Source organism: Phalaenopsis equestris, unplaced genomic scaffold (genome assembly GCF_001263595.1).
Source record: "Phalaenopsis equestris unplaced genomic scaffold, ASM126359v1 Scaffold000002, whole genome shotgun sequence".
NCBI classification, from domain to species: domain Eukaryota; kingdom Viridiplantae; phylum Streptophyta; class Magnoliopsida; order Asparagales; family Orchidaceae; genus Phalaenopsis; species Phalaenopsis equestris.
Genome location: NW_018164444.1, coordinates 19,521,730 through 19,543,688, shown reverse-complemented (window position 1 = coordinate 19,543,688; position 21,959 = coordinate 19,521,730). Strand labels below are relative to the sequence as shown.

The 21,959-nt window shown below is 36.6% G+C and overlaps 1 protein-coding gene across 7 annotated transcripts in view; it reads left to right on the top strand.

The window, feature by feature from the left end:
* Positions 1-21,959, top strand: part of LOC110018090 (histone-lysine N-methyltransferase ATXR2) — a 49,761-nt gene that overhangs the window by 11,301 nt on the left and 16,501 nt on the right. For all 7 annotated transcript variants that reach the window (XM_020715322.1, XM_020715323.1, XM_020715324.1 and 4 more), the window contains exons 7-12: positions 5,001-5,152; positions 6,543-6,630; positions 19,927-19,975; positions 20,075-20,129; positions 20,249-20,318; positions 20,387-20,453. In XM_020715322.1, the coding sequence (XP_020570981.1) occupies positions 5,001-5,152; positions 6,543-6,630; positions 19,927-19,975; positions 20,075-20,129; positions 20,249-20,318; positions 20,387-20,453 (481 nt within the window). The remainder of the gene's footprint in view (positions 1-5,000; positions 5,153-6,542; positions 6,631-19,926; positions 19,976-20,074; positions 20,130-20,248; positions 20,319-20,386; positions 20,454-21,959) is intronic.

Genomic DNA, 21,959 nt, shown 5'->3' with positions numbered 1-21,959 from the left:
GTGTGTGTGTGTGTGTGTGTGTGTGTGTGTGTGTGTGTGTTATTCTTTGCTTTAGGTTGAGTTTTTTGGTTGAGTTTGTTGTTTGGACAGCTGCTAACGTCCTCCTCTTCCCTTCTAGAGCTATATCCGATGGTGAGATGGTGTTCGGGCTGTGGCTCCTCTGAGGTGGTGATCTTCTCCAAGGGTTTGAGGGGTGTTTCGGCTATAACTTGCTCTCGCGGGGATAGCTATCCTTCATATTCCACTCACCTGCTCGCTACCGTCTTCCCAGCATTCCCACCCCATCCTGTTTCACTCCCGCACTCCAACCTGATGGTGACAGCCTCTCCAACGCTCCAACCTATTGCCGACAGCCCTCCAACACTCTGACTTATTGCCGATCTACTGTTGATAGCCTTCCAACACTTCTATTTGCTGTCAACAACCTCTCAAACGCTCGGACCTGCTAATGTCAACTTCTCCCGCACTTCGACCTACTACCAATAGCCTCTCCAGCGCCACACCTTGCTACAACAACCCCTCTAACATCCTACCTGGCTACCACAACTCCCTCTACAGTCATCCTACTACTGCCACATCCCCGGGTCGCCCTTTTGTTGTATTGCAGTCGCTTGATGCGCCCCTAGTGCGTGTTGTTTTTCTGCGTGTTTTATATTAATTCAATTCCCCTTAGACGGTGTCAAAAACTTGACTCGACCCGTAATTACGCAGTAATTTAGCTTTCAAAAGACAGTAAAAAACTTGACCTAATTCATATTTAGCCGCTAATATACAAAATTAAAATATTATGAATATAACAAATAGTTCACACACTATGGGTTCTACGCGAGTGCATGTATTGCTTCAAGTAATATAGGACTTTCTGATTAAATCCCGAATATCGTTCCTACGAGGAAACGAAGAAAGATGTCCTTAGTCAAATTCCAGTCTACTATTATTGGTCCTTAGTTTGGAATGTCGATTAAAATGGTGTTTTATCTAGCAACTACTCTTGAATGCGAATGTTAAATGTATGAATAGTAATTATTCCTAAATATAAATGTTAATTCTAAAGATAACCCTTTTTGGATGAGTTGGTTTGAAGAACTTTAAGATGTTAAAAACTACTATTCTTATGTAGCGAATTGGATAATGTAAATGAATGAGATATATTAAATATTGTATGTGCCAAATAGAAATAATTTTAATTCTCTACCCTGATTCAATGTTATAGGAAATCATTGGCTAATCTTAGCTTTAGTCCCTAAATCCGTGGTTAGGCTAGGAGGATACTAGCTCCCACTCTAGAGTTTCCATTTCCCTTCCCCTGAAGGCTAACTCTTGTTTTAGTTTTTAAACACAAAGATCGAATTGAAGATTTTTAGTTTGTCACCCTAGAAATCTCCAATTATACACCCAACAAAGTATATTTTCCTATTTATTTGCACTTAATCTCATGAACGAAATACTCCTTCATGGATTTAAATGTGATTCTCGCTCTGTTGTAGAACTCATACTCCATTTCCCGGATCATATGTTTCACAACATATTTTAACAATTCAATTGGTCATATCGAAAAGTAAATTAAGAGCGAAGTTGAAAAACCATCTCAATTTATAATTAAAGCTTCTTCTTAGCATGCATCACAATATCCTAAACATGAATTCTACTCATTGCAAAAGAAAAATAACGACATAATCTTCTCGTGCCACTATTTCCAAAAAAGAAGAAAGAGTAAGAGAAACACATCACAAAACATGAAGAAAATACGATGAAAAACTTCATTAAATCAAAACAAATCCACTAGATAAGTGTTTACAAAATCATAAGATAATGAAGAACACAATACTTAGCATTTTCCCCTTGAAAGAAAGATGAAAATCTCTCCCACAAAGTCTCCCGCTGATCCATGCAATGCTAGAACATTCTCTTACAGATTCTCTCAAAATCCCTTCACCAATCTCTTCAAAAGGTAGAAATCTACATTTTTACTCCTATCCTAAGATTTCTAAACATTCTCCACTTTTTTTCACTCACACATACCACTTTTTTTCTGACATAAAAACACTCTATTATAGTATAGGGACGATTTTTCCAAGAGATGCCTCAAGCGACCTTCCAAAAAACGTTCAAATACATTGAATCTTTTAGAAATTCGCCCAGGATCGCGTCCAAACCGTCTCGGGCGCTGTCGGCACCGTTTTGGGCGGTGTCAGCGCCGTTTTGGCGTCGTTTTCTGCTCTCTGGAGCTGTCGGCACCGGTTCTGGCGCCGTCGGCGCCCACTGCGCAACTCCACCATTTTGCTTCATTTGGCTCCGTTTTTGCTTTATTTGGCTCTGTTTTAGCTTCATTTTGCCCTGTTTCAGTTGCGTTGCGTTCCTAATAGATAGACCTACAAAATAAACATAAAAACAATCTTCCTTTAAAGTGTAATTTCATTAAAAAATGTATGAGAAGTGTAAAAGAGATTAAACATAGAAAGACATATCGAAATGTGTCAGGACAGAATTTTCTTTCTTTCTTGTTTTTGCTCTAAATTGTACCGTTTTTGCTTCTTTTTCTCCAAAACTCCATTTCTTGTCCCTGGAATAAAAAATATGCCCTGAAACATAAAATATACAAAATACCTTCTTTTAAAGTGCAATATCATTGAAAATCACCAAATATAGGCATTAAAAGCATATGAAAAATTGAACATTTTTTAGGCGTATCATCGCTTACCCCTTCACCAACACCCTAGTGTGTCCTGTTATGTCAATTATCATCTAATTTCTGTTTCGTGATAAGTCATTGTTGCAATCCTATTTGAATTAATAATAATATTTATATTTTGTATGGTTTGAGTTAACTCCGGTATCATTTGATATTAGAGCTAGTTTAACCCGAGTCTTATCCTAGGGTTTCCTAGCATCTGTCATAACTCTCCATAAAAAATTTTCTTTCATATTCCCAAATCTTAGACACACTTTGACCCAACATTAATTTTTCTTGGCTGATTTTCCAAAGTCAACAACCCAAAATTAATTTTTTCTACACTGTCGATTAGTCTCCTACACTCTCTTACATCTCCCAACTCTAAAATCTAGCCTTGCCACCAAGGAGTTATATGTCTGAGTCTACTCGTGAAGAGACATAGCGAGAGATCCGCCTACTTCAGCGGAGGCTTGCGGATATTGAGGATGAAACCCAGAGAGATTACCCTCGACCGAGATCGAGAAAATAGAAAAGTTGAAAAGATGAGAATTTCAGTGATGAAAAAAGACCAAGACGTTTCAGAATCCAATATCATAGGAGGCGGAGAGAAAATCCATCATATGGAGAATGAGAAAATATGAAGATGAAACGGGAGATCCAACGCTAGTTCCTACCAACTTACTATGGATAGAAGATTCAAACTCTAGCTTCAGAAGTTCAGAGACCACATCACACGACAACCACCACGTCTTGCAGGCAGATCTTAACCTTAGGGTCTTACAGCCAGATTTCACCCAGGAGAACACCCAAGATGACCATGTCAGAGGAAAAACTGATTCAAAGCGGAGAACAAGTGGAACCAATCAACATCCCTAAATCAGTCACAGCCAAACAGTGTTGCAAGTGCCACAAATTTGGACATGTTGAATCAAGCTGCATTACCACGGTGGTGATCTGTTTAACTGAGCGGGGCATCCTTAAAAAGGTGGGTAGTGACACAATAGATACTGAAGACGGTGCGCACACAAAAGAGGAGGATCAACTTCTACTTAAGGACGAAAAGTGAACAGCAAACCATTCAGATCTATAGACTCATTTCTGAGTTGCCCCTACTGAGGTCCGACACATAAAAAATAGGGGCCTTTTGTGCCATGTCGGGAAGATGATATAGAGCTATTCAGGTGTTAGATTTATTTCGATATGTTACTCATCATCAGACATCCAGACAGAAGGGATGAACCTCACTCTTGAAATTTATCTTAGGAGCTTCATGGGGGAAGAAATTCTTCTGTGGGATTCAAGTCTTGTCAATGAAGCAGAGGTCTCTTCTGAGTTGTTAGTGAGAATAGTGCAACCCGATACAAAGTCCACCCTAGAGTTGATCTCTCCTCCCATATTGGTTTATCATTTACATTTCGTTGAGTAGGATGTGTGGAAGAAGAGTGTTCTAAACTTAAGGGCTCAAGAGTTATATTGTGGGAGCCTACATCTATATACAACCAGCTCAGGACGTGCCAAGAGATAATGTATATTTATTCTATCAAGACGTGATGTGGATTGACAATGCTAACATGATCGACTTACTAAGGGACTAACTACACTAGCTCTGCTATCTTAAACGTGGCAAACTTGACTCCATGCTACGAAATGATCGACTTACTAAGGGACTAATGACTTATCCGATAATTATTTTATCGGCCGCTGCTGCCATCATAGCAGCTGGTCTTAGCCCATCATTGGCGGATGCCTGTTGGTCCCTCTCCCTCCGTCGTCGGACAAAAAATATATATTTTGAATACATTGTTTTTAATCTACTTCGAATTAAACATAAAAAATATAGTCCTTCATTTAGTTTATAGTGAACCAAACAACACGAAAGCATTTCAAATGCATTGTAATTATAGTACTTCGCAAATCTTTTACATTGCATTTCATTTTCAGCAAACAAACAACCCCATAATTTGAGGAAGCCATTAAACTTTTCATTTTGTTGCATATACGGAAATCTGCATATGGTTTTTACTTGAGAGTATTAAAATATACTTACTATTTATTTATTTATTTCTGATGCATTCCTTTTTTTTTCTCTGATAATTCTTGCTAATTTCTCTTAACGTAGTTATATCATTTTCTCGTTATAATATTTTGTTTTAAAAAATCAAATTCCTGTATAAAGATCATTTGTAAGAGTGTGCTGAACTTTGGGATAAATGCTGCAGATAATATAATGGTTTTATGGACAGCAAAAATGCTTTTTGCATTGCAGCTTGCAGCTATCAAAATGGATTCTTCATTCATTTTGCTGTATTGGTTTTTTATTTTTCAGGTGATCTCATTTGTAATTTTACGTTATAGGAGACTGAAGCAATCACAATTTGAAAGTAGTAAGAGGTCCATCTTGCACAATTCTACGGATGATTCTAATTTTTTTTTGCTTTTGGAGGCTTGGAAGCCAATTGCAATGGGATTTAAAAGAAGGTGAGAAGTACCAATTAAATTGCCATCTTTTAGCTTATTCTTCCTTCATCTTTATAACTTTTTTCTTTTAATTTTCTATAAATATTGAAAATCATTGTATTCCGTTATCTTTATTCATTTGAAGTATAATTTTATTTATTTTTCTTTTTTTATTGATTGGGTTTCTCGAAACCATCTTTTTTGGGTGAGCCAAGTAGTCGCCAAAATTTTGACTTGACCTTACGACAAACAAAGTGATGGATTTCCCTGGAAGATGTCAGTTAGCACTTGCACTACATTCCAAAAATTCACATTCAACTATCATTCAAGATTGAGAGAAATACAAAATTTATTAGGCAATTATTATTTTTTTACAAGCCCCAAGTATTTTCTACTCTGATCAAAGAAAAGCACCCAATACTGGCATCCTCCCAAATACAATATCTGACTTCTTTATAGTTGATATGGGGCCTGCGTCGTGAATTATGGGAAATCAGTACTGTAATGTTGCAAATTTTGCGAGGGGCAGCATTACCTTTGACATTTACCCAAACCATATCACGCAGATCACACTTCCAAAAGAGAACGAAACTGGCATGTGATCTAGCTGCAAGGAACTGTGAATTAGCAGCTTTGTCACCCAAAATCAGCGTCTTGAGCAACATTTAATAGTCTTAGTAATACAACAAGAAGGAACAACAATATGTAACGTCAATAGTAATTAGCAAAACAGTCAATGAATCAAACGTCCACAGAGAATAAGCAAACTAACTGTGAACCGAACAAGGGGAACATTGACATTAGAGAATATAACCCGTTATTCATTAGGATTTTTAAAGGCATGTTTACATTAAAATAATTAATTTAAAAATTGAGAACTATGAGCTAAAAGCAAATAAAGTACTCAGAATGCTAATTTACATGTCTGAATGTGGCAGCTTGTATTTCTGACAAGCATAAAGTTTGACATTTGCATCACTATGGGAATTGATGACGCCCAACTGAGCAGGACTTACAATCAACATTGACAACACAAGTTGATTTGCCATTTTCCTTTATTTATTGTAGGAAAATTCAATATGTTCTTTGATTATTTGGACTTAACAATTTGATAATATTTTTCTTATGTATTTTTTTTCGCATGATTATTCTTCTAGTCCTTTACCATAAATAGGATTAGGGCTATGATATGAGGATTTGAATAAATTAATTTTAAGATTATTTATGAGCTGCTGCATTCTATATCTCAATTCATTTTCCCAATGTGCTGTTTGTTCTCTTTCTCTTTTCCTTTTTTTTCTACCTTCTATGTCTCTGTTCAATACCCATTTCCTTTGCCCTTAACTCTCGGTATGCTGTTAACCATGATTCATTACGGTTGATTCTCAAATTTCATAATGTTTTATTGCAGGTGGTGGGACTGTATTGCTTTACCAGATGATTTGGATAATTGTGATGAAGCATTATTTAGGGAACAAATACGAGATATGGCATTTTCAGTAAGCACTATCTGATTCTGTAGTTTCTGATTTTTATAAAGGAAAATTTAACTATCGACGTTGTACATATAATTTTGTAGAAATTTGAATTTTATAGGACTGATAGGAAAGTACACTTTTTTGTTCTTCCTTTTGCTGCTTGTATCTGTTGTGGTTATTGCTGTTGCTTCTGCGTGTGTAGGGATTTTGGTTTGGCAGGGGTTTGAGAAATAGGGGAATTCTTGCTGCTAGTCCCTTGCTGATTTTTCTTCTGGCCAGTTCCATTTTTGCTTTGTAACAATTACTTTGAGTTTTATCATCAAGAAGGTTCAAAATGGTTCTAAAAGATTATTTTATGGGTATATTCTCTTAATAGAATTACTCGAGTATTCACACTCCTTTCAGATTTAATTAATTTTTTCGACAATGAAGGGTGACTATTAAGCTGTGCATGTATTACTCGTCTGTACTTGTAATGCTATCATCAACACCTTCCAATTTATATGATCAGTACCATGAAGCTACAAAATTCTATTGTATCCAGTGTAAATCAGGATGGAAATCAGACAGCTAAATTAAGAGTTTTCTATAATTAGAAGCTTCCTTATTTCCAATATCTTTATTTTGATTTATTTCCCTTTTAACTGAATATTTAGATTATAAATGTGTATTATTAAGTTACCTAAAATAGATTTTGCAATTTATTTTGTACCTAAAATAGATTGTAAGATTATTATTTAATGGAATGAAAGCAAAGGGAAAAGGCATTGAGCCTATTCAGATTTCAACCTATTTTTTTCTCAAAACTTTGACATGGCATCAGAGCCAAAATTTTCCCTTAACCACTGATAATTGTTGTACTGTCAAGACTCCCTTCTCGCCGGTCTTCTTGCAGGACGGGAAGGAAGGAACTATTTCTTTGCTTTGATTCTCTCTCGTTTGCTCGTCGTCTCATTATTTCTTCAGATCTTTTTCGCTAGCCATCGCTGCTTCTGTGGCATCTTCGAGTGTTTCTTACGCTTCGCTTCGTCCGCTTAAGCTTCAACTTCGACACTCTTTTTAAATCGATGACTTCAGCTTCGGCAAACCATAGATCTTAAGCTTTGACACTCTTGGGTTTCGGCATCGTCGGTCATTAAAATTGGGAAAAAAGGTATTTGATTTAATATAATATTTATATATATAATTTTGAAATGATATTGTTCAATTTTGAAAATACAAGACCGAACCGATCTCATATAGACAAGTTTAAATAAACGAGCACAACACTACAAGTGACATATCTATCATGAGAAATAGACATATAACTTATCCGTGAGGTTCGATTAAATAAATTAAAGAATTTATGACATCCGTTTTAGTTTACGAACCTTTATATTGACCGACAAATTCTCTTATCTAATATTAAGAATTAAATAGGGATTATATTACATAGGTTCTTAAATCTCCCTATAGAGTCAAGCCCCTTCAATTTATTATCTCTTAAATAACTGAAATCACTTAAGAGCACTCTCGATGATGATCAGAGGTATCTATCTTCATGAATTCAAAATTTGGGGTTTTAAAGGTTGGATGTAGAAAATTCAGGTGAGAAAGGGACCAAATGGGAACACTTATTTCTGGAGTCAAGGGAAAGAAAAGTAGGGGATGTCATGGATTTTGAGGCGAACCTCGGTGATTTCCCAAACTATCCTATTATTTGTCTTCAATTTCGAGAAGATATTATTTGATATTTCATCCTGCCAATTTTATTATTTAGAACTTATATTTGTATGACACAGTCATACAAATGATCTGGAAGATATGAGAGTTTACGTTGTATCGGACAACAACCTTGGAACCTAAAGCGAGTTAGAGCTTAAGTTGCACAACCTGACTGTGCAAAGGCCTAAAAGATAAAGTGAAGATTTATGTCGCGCTAGGCAGATTACCTCGAAGTCTTATGGCTTGTTGTTTAATTCTAAAGAAGTAGTTTGTTGTTGTAGATTTGTTGAAGTTATTCTTTTGTACATCATCGTCGTGCTGCCTACGGTGTTAGTTCCAAGCTCCACGTCGTAGCAATTTCATGTTTAGTTTATGTTTAAATGTACATGCAATTTTTGAGTCGGTGATCTGTCACTGGGTATCTCTTATAAAACCATACTATTGACCTCCTATTCTAAAGGGTATAATACGTAAAAAGTAACTGTAACAGGTGCAGTGAAAGAAAAGCAGTAGTAGAGAAAATGCAGTAAATGTACAGTAAAGAGCATTAAAGTATGCAAGTAAAGAAAGTAAAACACTATAAATGTAAAACAAACATGTATATCTGAAGAGGTTGTTGCTCCTATAAATGTGGTTGATGTCGTAGGTACGAGCATAGTAAAAGACTTTAAGAGACGTGCAAACATCACATTTATATAAGTAAACATGGGCAGCAAAAAGAAACACCACCTAGAAAGACTCGAGAAAAGTGACAAATGACCCATGGTAACTCAAAGAAAGTCATCAAAAACACAAGCAAAATCTGAAGAAAGACTACGAGTGTTTTACAAAATTTCAATAAAACTGTAAACAACTCACGGAGTATCCGAAAAAAGGAGAAAATCGTAAGCATTCGGGACGGGGTGTACTCAGAATCAGGATCTTAGGTCAAAGTCAAGACCCTGGGGCCCTAACAAAATAATCAACACCATGTATGTGTGATCCAACACTAAGTAAAAGGTCGCCGGTAAAAAAAGGTCGCCGGCCTAACAGTCACAAAAAAGGGTAATTCCTAACCTAGTTCATATGACTGACCCGTGAAATTTTCAGAAAATATTCAGTAAAGATTTCATTTTTGAAAAGAATTTTAACTTGTCATGCACTATGAAAGATTTTTTTTTTAGTTGATTATGTATGTACATATATATATTACTTAAAGAAATTTTCATACTTTAGAAAGTTAATGGGTCAGCATATTGGTAGGCTGGAACTTCCCACTGTCTGTGAAAGAAAGGGGTAACTATTTACTAAGTATTAGAGGTGTAGTAGTGTCAATTCCTCATTCTCTCAAGGTCACGGAGTCAGGATTGTGCTAAAACTTCTCACACATACCTAGATGCATTTTACGTCATTGTCCTTGAACCCCGAGACCGACCTACTTACAATCTTGCTTGATGGTTCATATATAGCAAAATGTCATATATGTGCGCTTATGTTTCAGACATAAACACCTAAACCAAACCAAGAAACAAGAAAAGAAAAGAAGAAAAAAGGGGTGAGAAAGATGAGGGACTGATCCATTTAAATTACGAAAATAGTAAAGGATGGATTTGCCCTCAAAGCTACATTCAAAACCGAATTTAAAATAAATCCCCACATCCAACGATGTGCATTTGAAAGACTCATTTGAAATTCCTCAAAAATCATGTTCCTAGAAGCTCCCTAAACTTTCGTAAATCCAAGCCTTTGTGATTCCCCACCTTTCCTAAATGAAATAACATTTTAACCCTCCCAAAAGTGGCATTTTTCACCTTCTAAAACAGTAAGCACAAGCCCTCAAACATATTTCAAACTTTCCAAAATAGCACATGTTTGAACCCCAAACAAATGAGCCAAAAGCCCTCCCAAATTGCAGCTAAATAAACCATCAAATGCCTCATTGAAGCCTAAAAAGAAAAACTTCAAAATGCATTAAAACAAGTGCACCATTTCTCCTTTCCAAATCAGCAGTTAATCAACCCAAGAACAGACCCCAATTCTTCTCCAAAATAGTGAAAATATCGAATGGTATGGATGTAAATGCATAAGAGTTAAGTGGTAAGTATGCAAGAAGTAAAAGCCGATGTGTTGGATGTGTAAGCATAGGTGAATGGCATGGTGTATAAGCAAAACGATGAGGAGAGATCGATTCCCCCTCTATACAAAGTTCCCCAAGTTTCCAAAGGGTTACAAATCAAGAACCACAAGAGTTTCCAACTTGCAAAGAACCCAACATATATGAATTTAAGATTCGCATAAAACCAACAATAATTAAATTCAGCTTTCCATAAGGCCAAAACCGAACCACTACAAGGCCAAAACCGCAGCCACCACACATTCCAGATTTTGTAAAAGAACAAGGCAAAGTTTTTTTAGATTTGTGAAACAAGGCACTAAACCATTTGGATTGCATCAAAAATACGTTTTACCTCAACCTAACACCGTGGAATGTACCTCTCAAGTATGGGCAATATGGCCACAAGTAAAGAGAAGAGGGGTTCCAAACTACTTCCCCAAGCATTATAAAACTGCGGCCCAATTAGAGAGCCAAGAACCCAACATTTCAAGCCTACAAAAGAACCTCTCGGGGGCCTCCCCAAATCAACAAGGTTTAGCCCAAATAGCCACGTTTGAAACTACCAAATAGTGCTCAGATTTTACCAAGACAGCTAGCAAGTAAAGGATCTTCTAAATAGGCACTCCAACATTCCAAAGAAAATACAACTAACATAGGTAAAAGAGAAGCATCAATATTTATAAAGCATGAATGTGAGATTTAGCTCCTCCAAACTACCATGCTGCTTTTACTTCCACATGCCATGCTACCATTTGTGAATATGAGGTGGTTAAAAGAGCAAACATCAAAGCTAAGAAATTAATTGAATGAGGGCAAAGTAACAAGTCCTATCAAACCTCTCCATACCAAGGCTAGCTGAAACATTCCCCTACCTTTCTTCCCTTTCTTTTTTTAAAGAAAAAAAAAACAAAATAAGCCAGCTTAATGCCCCAATCCAAGCAACGCATCACATTTTAACATGCATAAAACCGTGCATTAGAGTTAGGAAGCAGAAGAATATCACACCTGTGCACATGCACCTCATAAAGATGCAAACCCCCAAATCCACCAAGTGGAACACATTAAGCCCAAAGAAGCTTCAGTAAAAGAAAGTATAGCATGCTATTCAAAGCCTCAACCTAAAATCTGATATCAAAACCATACGTAATTGATGTCATTTTCAATAAAATAAGAGATTGTAGAGCTTGTAACAAGAAGGGAAAAGAGATGCTAATAGATTAGCTAGTTAAACCTTGCCACAAAAAGAACTTCCAACAAACAAGAATGCCAAGCCATGAAGCAAAAGGTTTATACCTCAGTGGTCAAACAAACAACCAAGCAAAAGTATTGAGTGAACCAGCAAGGAGGCCGAGAAAACCAACAAAAAGTCGAACAAACAAGGAGCTCGAGCGAACCAAAAATCTGGCAACACCTCCCCCTTACACTAAAACTTTCAGCCAACACAAAACCCTTCCCCAAGTGGGTTTTTATAGCAAAGGGGAGGAGAAGGAGTTACCTTCATTCACCTGGACGGTGAGCCGAGCTAAAAGAAGTGACAAGAGTCACGTGGGGGGAAGACGACGACAGAGGCGAAGCTTTTAGACAGAGGAGGGAGCAGGTGGAAGCAGAGCGGCGCAGGTGGAAGCTTTTGCTAGAGATTGGAGCACAGGAGAGGGATCGCGGGCCGATCTCTCTCGAGGAAGAGGAAGTTCGGTCTGCTCGGCCGGGTTTCGCAAACGGGAATGGAGACAATATGCTCGGACGGGCTCGCGTGCGGGAAAGAGATGAGGTGAGAGGCTTGAGCAAGGGTTAGGGATTTTAAAATAAGGATTTTTTTTTAAATTTAAAAAATGACAAATTCCATGCAATTTATTCGCTTGCGGCGCCTTAAAAAAAATGGTTGTCCTTTCTAGCTAAAATCGACGTACCATATGCATCGGTGCGGTTCGTTTCATCATCTGGGGTCGTCCGAACGATTTCGTCGACGATCGTTTCAAAAAAAACGTCGAATTCAATTTTATCAAAATTTCGATTCAAGATCGATCGTTTTAAAATTTTTATTTAAGCTTTCGACAAATAACGATGCAGACAATACGAATTGTAGTGATTAAACGTGTCGACTGTCTAAATCGCGAAAGTTGTGCGCGCGAAGGTGCAAATTGTGCATAAGGTCATCATAGGGCTTATTGATCCTATAGGGCTCATTTTGGGTTTCCTCATGTTGGTTTCAACCTCCAAGTGTTAGAGGCCGATACCACATATGCGAAACTCCAAAAGAGTAAAGAAGCAGGTTGAATTTCTAAAATGAGGCGGGTCCCATTTCTAAGCCTCTAAGATAGTCAAAAGGAAAACCCTAAAGCAAGACCCCAAACCCTAAGGTGAAATCTACACCTCACTAAAAATGAAGTCAACAGACACTCTCAGGCTTCGTCCTCTCGGGCTTCGACACCCTTGAGCTCTCTCGGGCTTCGACACCCTTGAGCTCTCTCGGGCTTCGACACTCTTGAGCTCTCTCGGGCTTCGGCACTCTCGGGCTTCGACACTCTCAGGTTTCAACACTCTCAGGCTTCGACACTCTCAGACTTCAACAATCTCAGACTTTGACACTCTCGGTTTCGGCAGCCTGAGGATTTTTGGTCCCGCCAATGTTATCAGCTTCTTGTTGGCAAATTGATGCTTCCTGATCAGTCAGCATCAATTTGAGGGGAGATGTCAATCAAGAAGGATAAAAATCAAGCAGCTAAATTAATAGTTTTCTATAATTAGAAGCTTCCTTATTTTCAATATTATTTTTCTAATTTATTTCCCTTTTAGTTGAATATTTAGATTAGAAATATGTATTATTAAGTTACCTAAAATAGATTATGTACTTTATTTTTTACCTAAAATAGATTGTAAGATTATTATTTAATGGAATGAAAGCAAAGGGAAAAGACATTGAGCCTATTCAGATTTCAGCCTGGTTTTTCTCAAAACTTTGACATCTAGCATGCTCCACAATTTGCTGGATGGGCTAACCATTTTAATCATGATTCATCAACATGTTTGCATATCCATAGTATATGATCTTCTTTAAAGTGGTTATCGGATGGTTTATATGTTAAAGGGTGATATTTTGCTGTAAGAATTCTGCAAATCTTGAAACGATAGGTAAATAACTATCTATTATGGGGAAGAAAAACTCATAAAAATAATACTATTATGCCGGAATGCATGCTTAAATCTATCCATGTGTGTATAAATCCATCTATACAGACATCTATCAAATAGGAACTTGGATGAATGTATGTGCCACACCATAATTTAAAATAACCCAAATAGTGCTTCTGTATTCAAGCAACATGTTCCCAAGGAAGATAACATTTACTAAATGTCTTGGGTTTGATTTATTACTGTGTGCTTGTTCATTCAAGCTGAACTAAACTCTATGGTATTTTAATAGGATTGCACTGAACCTTTTCAATTCATTTTGCCATTCTCTGGGTCCAACTACTATTTATTCAATATTGTACGCTTGTTTTGGTCTTCCTGTTTTAGATAATACTGTATTGTGCATGCTTGGATTTTCTTCGTCTAAGGGAATGAGATCTGAGACTACAATAGCTGGTAGAATGCCAAGAGCTTCTCAAAGAGCTAAGAGAGTTGTCTTTTCAAGTTATTGAGCGTGAGATCAGCCTCCTCTCAAACCTACTTTGCCTAATGTTGTGGGATTTATCACAACTGATTGTTGGAGAATGAAGAGATAAACAATTGGTTGAGTTGCTAGACCAATGTGCCATTAAGCCATGTAGCTCACTACACGGGTCACTGTTCGTGATGTTTTTGAAGAAAGATGATGTTTGACAAATATGTGTATATTTTTCGATACTATATAAAATCGTTGTAAAGAATCAATTTCTATTATAGAGAAGATGGGTCATACCAATGATAACATTAATAATCTCCAGGGAATGGATATTAATATTCAAAGAACAATAAAATAAAGGAGATACAAACATTGTTCAGATGGAAGAGTACAGTCTCCATGAAGGAGGAAGCCATCAACGAAAGATAGCGGTTAGCAACTTTGCGTATATTGTCAGACACAAAATAAAATCATTTTGAAAAATTAATATTCATGATAGAGGCAATAAGAATAATGGAAATGGAAGGGATATTATTATTCAATGAATAACGATAATATAACGGAGATACAAGCATTGTTTCGATGGAAGATTTGTCAAAGTTTTCTATGAGCTGTCAAAAAAATTCGTCATTCACAGTAGTTTTTATTCCATTCGTTCGTCAAGCAAGCGAGCCGAACTCGAACAAAAGTTTGTTCGTTTATGTTCAACTCGCTTTGACACAAAATAATTAAATATTGAATAATAGTATTTATTTGTATTCTTTTCATGTTAAATTTTTATACTGTAGATGAAGCCATCGAAGGTTGGCCACAACTGTAGAATTTGGTTATACAGGCATGACAATGTGTAAACTTCTCTGTACTCACACATAATTATATATACCGACGAAGAAAAATCATAAATTATTTTTGGGGAAAATACATGACAACACATTTAAGCAAGACACCTATTCTAATTTTGTCAAATTAGCTTAAACCATTTAAAGTTGAGGCGGATGCTTCCGGCCTTTACTTCATGAGAAGATACAACAAAATTGCTTGAGATAGGCAATTTTTTGCTGGAAAATTTTATTTCTGGCTCATTTTTATAGAATCATTTCTTCTAGTAATTACCTTGTTGGAGATTCATCAAAAAATCATAAGGGAAATGGGCATCTGGTTGATTGTTGATGGATCAGAATCGATAATTACCAGTATTTGTATTGTCAAAACTCCAATAATTTTTTGTGAATATCATTTGCTAATTTCCATCCGATTAAGCTTGATGTGGTTTTAATACAAGAAAGGAACAAGGCACTCAAACGAATACTCTAACACATGACTAGAAACTTTTTCGCACTTCACCAAATAGTGAAGCACTGGCGACTTTTGCTGCTTGGGAAATAAACTGTGTTTCATCGGGACCACATATCACTTCAATACCTCTGAAGATAGGTAAGGCTTAAATGAGTGTGGCATATGAAAAGACTGATGTGTTAGTGGTAATAAAACTTGGTCAGCAGGTACAGGAAGATGTTGCAAAACAAGATAGTATGATCTCTCAATCACTAATGAATTTATCGGCAATAATGTGGCTGCAGCCTTCTCGACATGGGGGAGTATGCTGATCTATATAAGCTTGATGAGGACATCTGAGATGTCATACCGGGTTCATGGGAATTTAAGTACACCTCCATTAACTTTGTTGACTATTAATGAGAATTAAGTAGAATGAATTGATATTGTATTTGCAATCTATAATAGCAAAACCTATTTGGTTGGAAAGTGGTTATTATTCTATAGGAGAAAAACGTCCATCACCATACTTCGGCATTAATTTCACCTTCTAGTTTATTGTTTTATGTTCTGATCATTATTATAAATGACCAAATCATTGAAAGCTTACTTGTCACTAGCTTATCTTCTTCAGATGCTAGTCCTAGGATGCCTTTACTTGCCCCACTTAGTGGGATAAAGGCTTGTTGTTGTTGTTGAAAATATATATAACATGTAGGATTTTGTACTTGTAGGATGATGTTCTAAGATCCATGGATGTTGATATACATCCCTCTAATTCCATTTGATATTTTCATGAACTAAAAGATTTTTGGTCCCTCATATACATACATGGATACATACATACATACATACGATAAGCAGACACTAGTAGGATTATGTTTTGGGATGCATGGATGTTGATTTATACCCTCTAATTCCATTTGATATTGTCATGAGCTATAAAGATTTTTGCTTCCTTATTATGAGCTTTGACGCATACTTCTTCGAGTCACACCATTATTTATTGCACCTTGTGCAGTATATGGTGTACAGACACTGACACGAGGAAACGATCGCGGCTATGACATGATATGTAAACATGGCATAAATGAAAAAAATAGGACACAACACATTAGACACATTTTAATATTTAATTAATTATTAATATAAAAAAAGATATATTTTTTCATTATTCTTTATTGAAGGCATCAAAAAACAAAATATGCAAAACTAAAATTTAACTTGTTTTATGAAACCTCTATAAAAAATCATTTTCAAAATTGTCATAATAAATTTCAAAAGAATTCTTCCAACTTATCTACTAAGACTTAAAATATCTTACAATTAGACTTTAGTTAATTAATTAAGTTAAAATTAAACTTTTAATATTAGAATAAGTATAGATTTATAACTATTAACTCATTAAAGTGTAAAAAAATTATAAATTATCACTTACCAAACTATGGAGCTTTGACACCACTTGGTTTCGAAGAAAAGAAGCTTTAGTGCAAGCGTCAAAAATTTCCCATGGTATTTGGATTGACTTCAACAAATAGGTTTGACTCCTGCTCAGGTTTTGACAAAGATTCTTATAGCTCCAGCATTATCGGGTGGAGGTTCGACTTCGATGAACGAAAGAAAACTAGAACGCTCGGCTTCGACGAATGCAGGATGGGTCTTTAACATTCAGCTTCGTCAAACAAAATGGGAACTTTAGTTGCTCGACTTTGTCAAATGTTGGATGCATTTTTATGCTCAATTTTGACGATGTGAAGGAGCCTTGACATGAAGAGAGAAGAAGCAGTTTCGACTATAAGGTACACATATATTTTTTTGAAAGCCCAAAAAGGCTATTATATTAAATAAAAAGAAAGATACAAATACAATGTGTGGGAGGGCCCAAACAGGGCACCCTGCCCAAACAAAAGCTATAAATGGTTCCAAACTACTAGAAAAAACAGAAAAATATATTAGATAAATAAAAAATCTAACAGTGTCGAAATACATAATATCAGGTGGCTAGAGAGTGACCCAATTTGGCCTTGCCTCTGCCTCTAGTTCTAGGGTAAGAGCAAACTAATAAGCTGGTAAGATGATTGTCATTGTCAGTAGTAACCAATGTATCATCCAAAATGTTCCTAAGCTGGAGTCGGCCTCCATTCCTCTTCTTCCTCTTGGAATAAACCTGTCATTCCTCTTCCGAAGAATCTCCGAAGAATCAGTAAGAATCAGTCTGATGGGGTGGTAGAGCTGAAGCAGAAGGATTACCAACCGTAGTACCCACAATAGGTTCTAGTATATCTGAAGTATGAGTTGCCTTTACACCGAAAACTTTCTGAAGAAGTGGAGCTACGAGACTCTCCTGATTATCAGTCTGAACACTATCATTTGTAAGTAATAGCCCATCAGTATTGTTTTCTATGGGGTTTGAAGGTGTCAGTATCACATCACTCGCAGTAACAGTAACAACAGTGTCATGGGGGGTTTCTCAGAGGCAACATACACCTCCTGTCTTGTAGTATTCTCCCCAGGTGAAACTAAAATGTCCAGAGCAGTGGGGTTAGACCCATTTTTATTCATTTGAACTTTAGATTTCAAATTTGGATGAAACTTGTGACATTTATCAAGGACATGACCAAACATCTTACAGTGGGTACAATATGGGGTATGTGCTCCATGACAATTTGTTGCCAATAACCATTATGGGTTGTGCCCAGCCAGACTTCAGTAACATCAGACAAAGTAATATCTCTTTCCACAAGTATTCTTGCCACCGAGGGTCTAGTTAGGTTGAAAGTAGACAAATTTAGCTTCAAAAGATCCCCAAGGATGGCCCCAATAGAGTAGAGAACCTGATGGCAAAAAAAATGCAGCTTGATACCAGGTAAATTAAACCATACCGGTATAGTGGGAGGCTCATGACTTGGGTATGATTTGAGTCAAAATTCGGAGACCACTTGAGTAGCTTCATAGGTTTACCAACAATGTTAAGATATTTTTTTGGAGAAAATCTGAGTGTAGTTTTCAGGCACGGTTAACTGAATCAAAACATGTCTCCCATCCATGAGCCTCACTTTCCACTTTCTATTTTCCTGCTAATTTGAGGTCATCAAAACTTTTCCGGATAACCTCCATAGGTGGGTGTTCCCACTGAAATTTCTCAATGAGAGCAAACTTGAATTTGTCAGTCAGGGTTGAAATTTCTGCTCAGAGAAAAAGAATGTTGTCTTCCCACTTTTCATGCTTACATTCTTAATAAAGGGGCAGTCATCTGTACCATCACGATTCTCCTTATAACTTGAGGGGAAAACAACCGCCGTCTCCTTCTGAGAATTACCCACACCGTGGGCAAATGATGTTTTGTCAGGTTCAATCGAAGAAGAAGGAAGCTCCATCATAGCAAAGAGAATCCCTGCAAGTCGGGTAGAGAGCCGAAGAGGTCGGGGCGCTGCGCAGAAGACAGTAAACCGCAGACAGGAACAACAGATGAGCTCGACAGAGTCGAAACCTAAGTTCAACAAAAGCCGCGCAGAAGAACAACGACAAGACGATGCCGCAGAAGCAGGAAACAGAGCCGCAGAGCCCGATCGGCCCTACAACGAGCAACGAGCATAGGCGCAGCTTGACGAAGCAGCGACGAAAATAGAGGAGTGTACCTCCTTCTACGAGCGTGGAATTACAACAACAGAGGCTAGGGTTTGCCACGAGGCGAAACCCTACCAGAGCTCGGCGACCGGATATATATATATATATATATATATATGTGTGTGTGTGTGTGTATGTATGTATAAATATAATTTTCTATTTTTTGTTTCCTGTTTTCTCTCAAATCATATTGAGTTCCTGTCTTATGTGTCGTCGAGGAGAGTCTCGAACTTGTTCAGGCCCAAAAAAAAAATTCTGACTTATTGTGAGGTGTCGAACAAGTGTTGAGGCATGTCAAACTAGTTTCAGTGTCTGATATATGTCTGACATGGTTACGACAAATTTTTAAAAATGTAGGTGCTACATAGCATTTCTCTAGGGTATTGTATGTTTATAGGTCCTCATGAGATAGATCATCTTAGTGAGATCTATATGGAGCCCAAATAGATGGTTATGTAAGCAAATTGTTTTGATTAAATGGCATAGTAGAAGTCCTTGGTGTAAGGTTGATTTATGCACACACTTGCACGTGCATGCGCATATGCAAATACGCACACTATGAGATGGACTTTTCTCATCGTAGGAGGAGAATCTGGTTGTTTACTTACTAATTTTATTATTTTTCTTCTATAAGTTTGTATAATTTTCAAAGTCGAGATCAATCTTCATAATAATTTAATCATTCATTAAGCATATGAAAAAGGAGTCCTATTGGATAGCATGCATAAGCAGTCTTAAAAGTTTATTTGAAAGCCTTTGTATTTTAAAATTGCAATTACGTTCTGATACAATTGTACTCTTTCATTGAGAAAATTTTGATTCATCTAATTGATGGCCAAACAATCTTAAAAAGTCTTGAAATCATGTGTGGGACTAGTTTAATGATGTTGAAGGGGGCGAATGGTTCTAATATTTCATTAGAATATCATAACATTGAAATCTTATTGTTCTTCTGCATGCTTGATTTTTGGTAGATGTGGAACTCTTTCTGTTAATTTTTCTTCTTTTTCAGTCTCTACAACTTCTCAAGGAAGCCATCTTCGACATTGAGTGTGCACCTTGTATCCTTTAATATTGTCATCTCAGACTTGATAATTGGCAGGTTTTCTAATTTCTTATGCTTTTCAAAATTTCTCTGCCATTCCTCTTAACTTCTGCAGTGTTTTCACTTGAAATATATGGCCATATTATTGGCATGTTTGAACTCAATAATCTGTAAGTAGCGTATTTTAATTATGCTAAATATGAATTGGTTTTTTAAATTTGATCAGTGAAGATGAATCACTTGCTAAGTTTTGTTACTATCGGTTAACATTTTAATCAAATTAGTGCAGTGATCTTGTAGTAGCTTCTCCAGTGGAGGACTACTTCATATATATTGATGATCTTCCATCGCCACAAAAGGTACGTATTTATTTGCCCTTGTCAAAAGTTGTTTGCATAGATCTTCATAGAAATCTTTTTTGGTGCAGGAAAAAGCTGAGTTAACTCTTCCGTTTCTGGATGCTCTTGGTGATGATTATTCAGATTTTTGTCAAGGTCTCATCATCAAACTGAATGTTTTTAGTATATGCAATTGATTTTAAAATTCTATTAAGCATGAAGCTTTGCAAATTCTTTAATAGCTAGTTTATTGGACATACGGACTAAGGAGCTGATGACTTTTTTTTTTTTTTTTTCCTCATGTCGCAAGTTCCTGATTATCTAATAGCTACCTTTTCCAGTATGTCAGCATAGCATTTTTCATAGAAGAGCGACGGTTCCTTAGGAGAAAAAGCCAAAATCCCAGAATTATGGCATTATGGTTTACATAAATATTCTTCTCGTGTCTAGAATTTTATTTATTTTTCAATAAGCTTGTAAACTTTGTTGCTTGGATTTCCGATAAAAACTTTATTGTTTTATTGCCTATTTTTAAATGTATTGAATGTTGGTATGATTCTTCTACAATTTTTTATTCATCTAAATGTTAAGCAGATGAAAATTTTCCAATTATGAATCTATATGGTGCAGTGTTTTAAAAGGCGTTAATGGTGCGCACCCCTAGGTGAGGCGCGAGGCATTACGCCCCATCCCAATGAAGGAGGCGTAATTCTCATGGGGTTTATCCCTCGACATGCCTTTAAGGTCCAGGAACTTATTTTGCGCCCCACAGGGGTTGTACACCTCAGCGTACGCCCTGACATGCCTTTTACGTCCAAGAACTTATTTTGCGCCCCACGGGGGCTGTACACCTCACTTGCGGGCCAATTAAAAAAAATAAATAAAAACCCTAATCACGCTTCTCAGACCTACCTAAATCGTAGCTTCGTCTCTCCAGTAGTCTTCTGCAGGCAAAAGATACAGCTGTAGAAAGCGTCGCGCTTTCCAACCGCCTTCCTACCTTCCATTCATCTTCCCAGTAGCAAGCAAGAGACCCGCACTCAGCCCGCGGTTCCATACTTGTCATCATCGCACAATCCAGTCCTCTCTCGAGGCCCACAACTTTGCATAAATAGAAAAGTTTGAAAATGAGTTTTATTTAGTAATTAATGGGCATATTTCGCAATAGTTACAATGAAATCCGCATCTGGGGTCATTTTGATTGTATATTTTTGGCATTAGTTTTGACTATATATTTTTTTAAAATTTTGATGTGCTGTGTTAGTAATTACTTTGTATGGAATGGATGGATTGTGTGCTCGGTAGTAGTCGTACTAAAAAAGAATTTCCATGACAATATACAATAAACACAACTAATGAAAAATATTTTAAATGTAATTTTTTCAATCAGATGTGTAGTGGAACAATAAACAGGATAAAGCAACATCTTGCTAGCACACATAAGAGTATAAAAAATGCATTAAACTCTTCATTGAGGTTCAAGAGAAATGCAAGCAAACATTAAAAGAAGATGCAAAAGTCAAAGCATAATGTCACAATGTATTAAATGACATTAGAAGTACTACAGTAAGTGTATGTGAAGGTCAAAATGCCATTAAATCATCATTTTTTGACTCTTTTCAAATTGCATATAGAGTTAGAGGTCCAATAGATTCTTTTGCA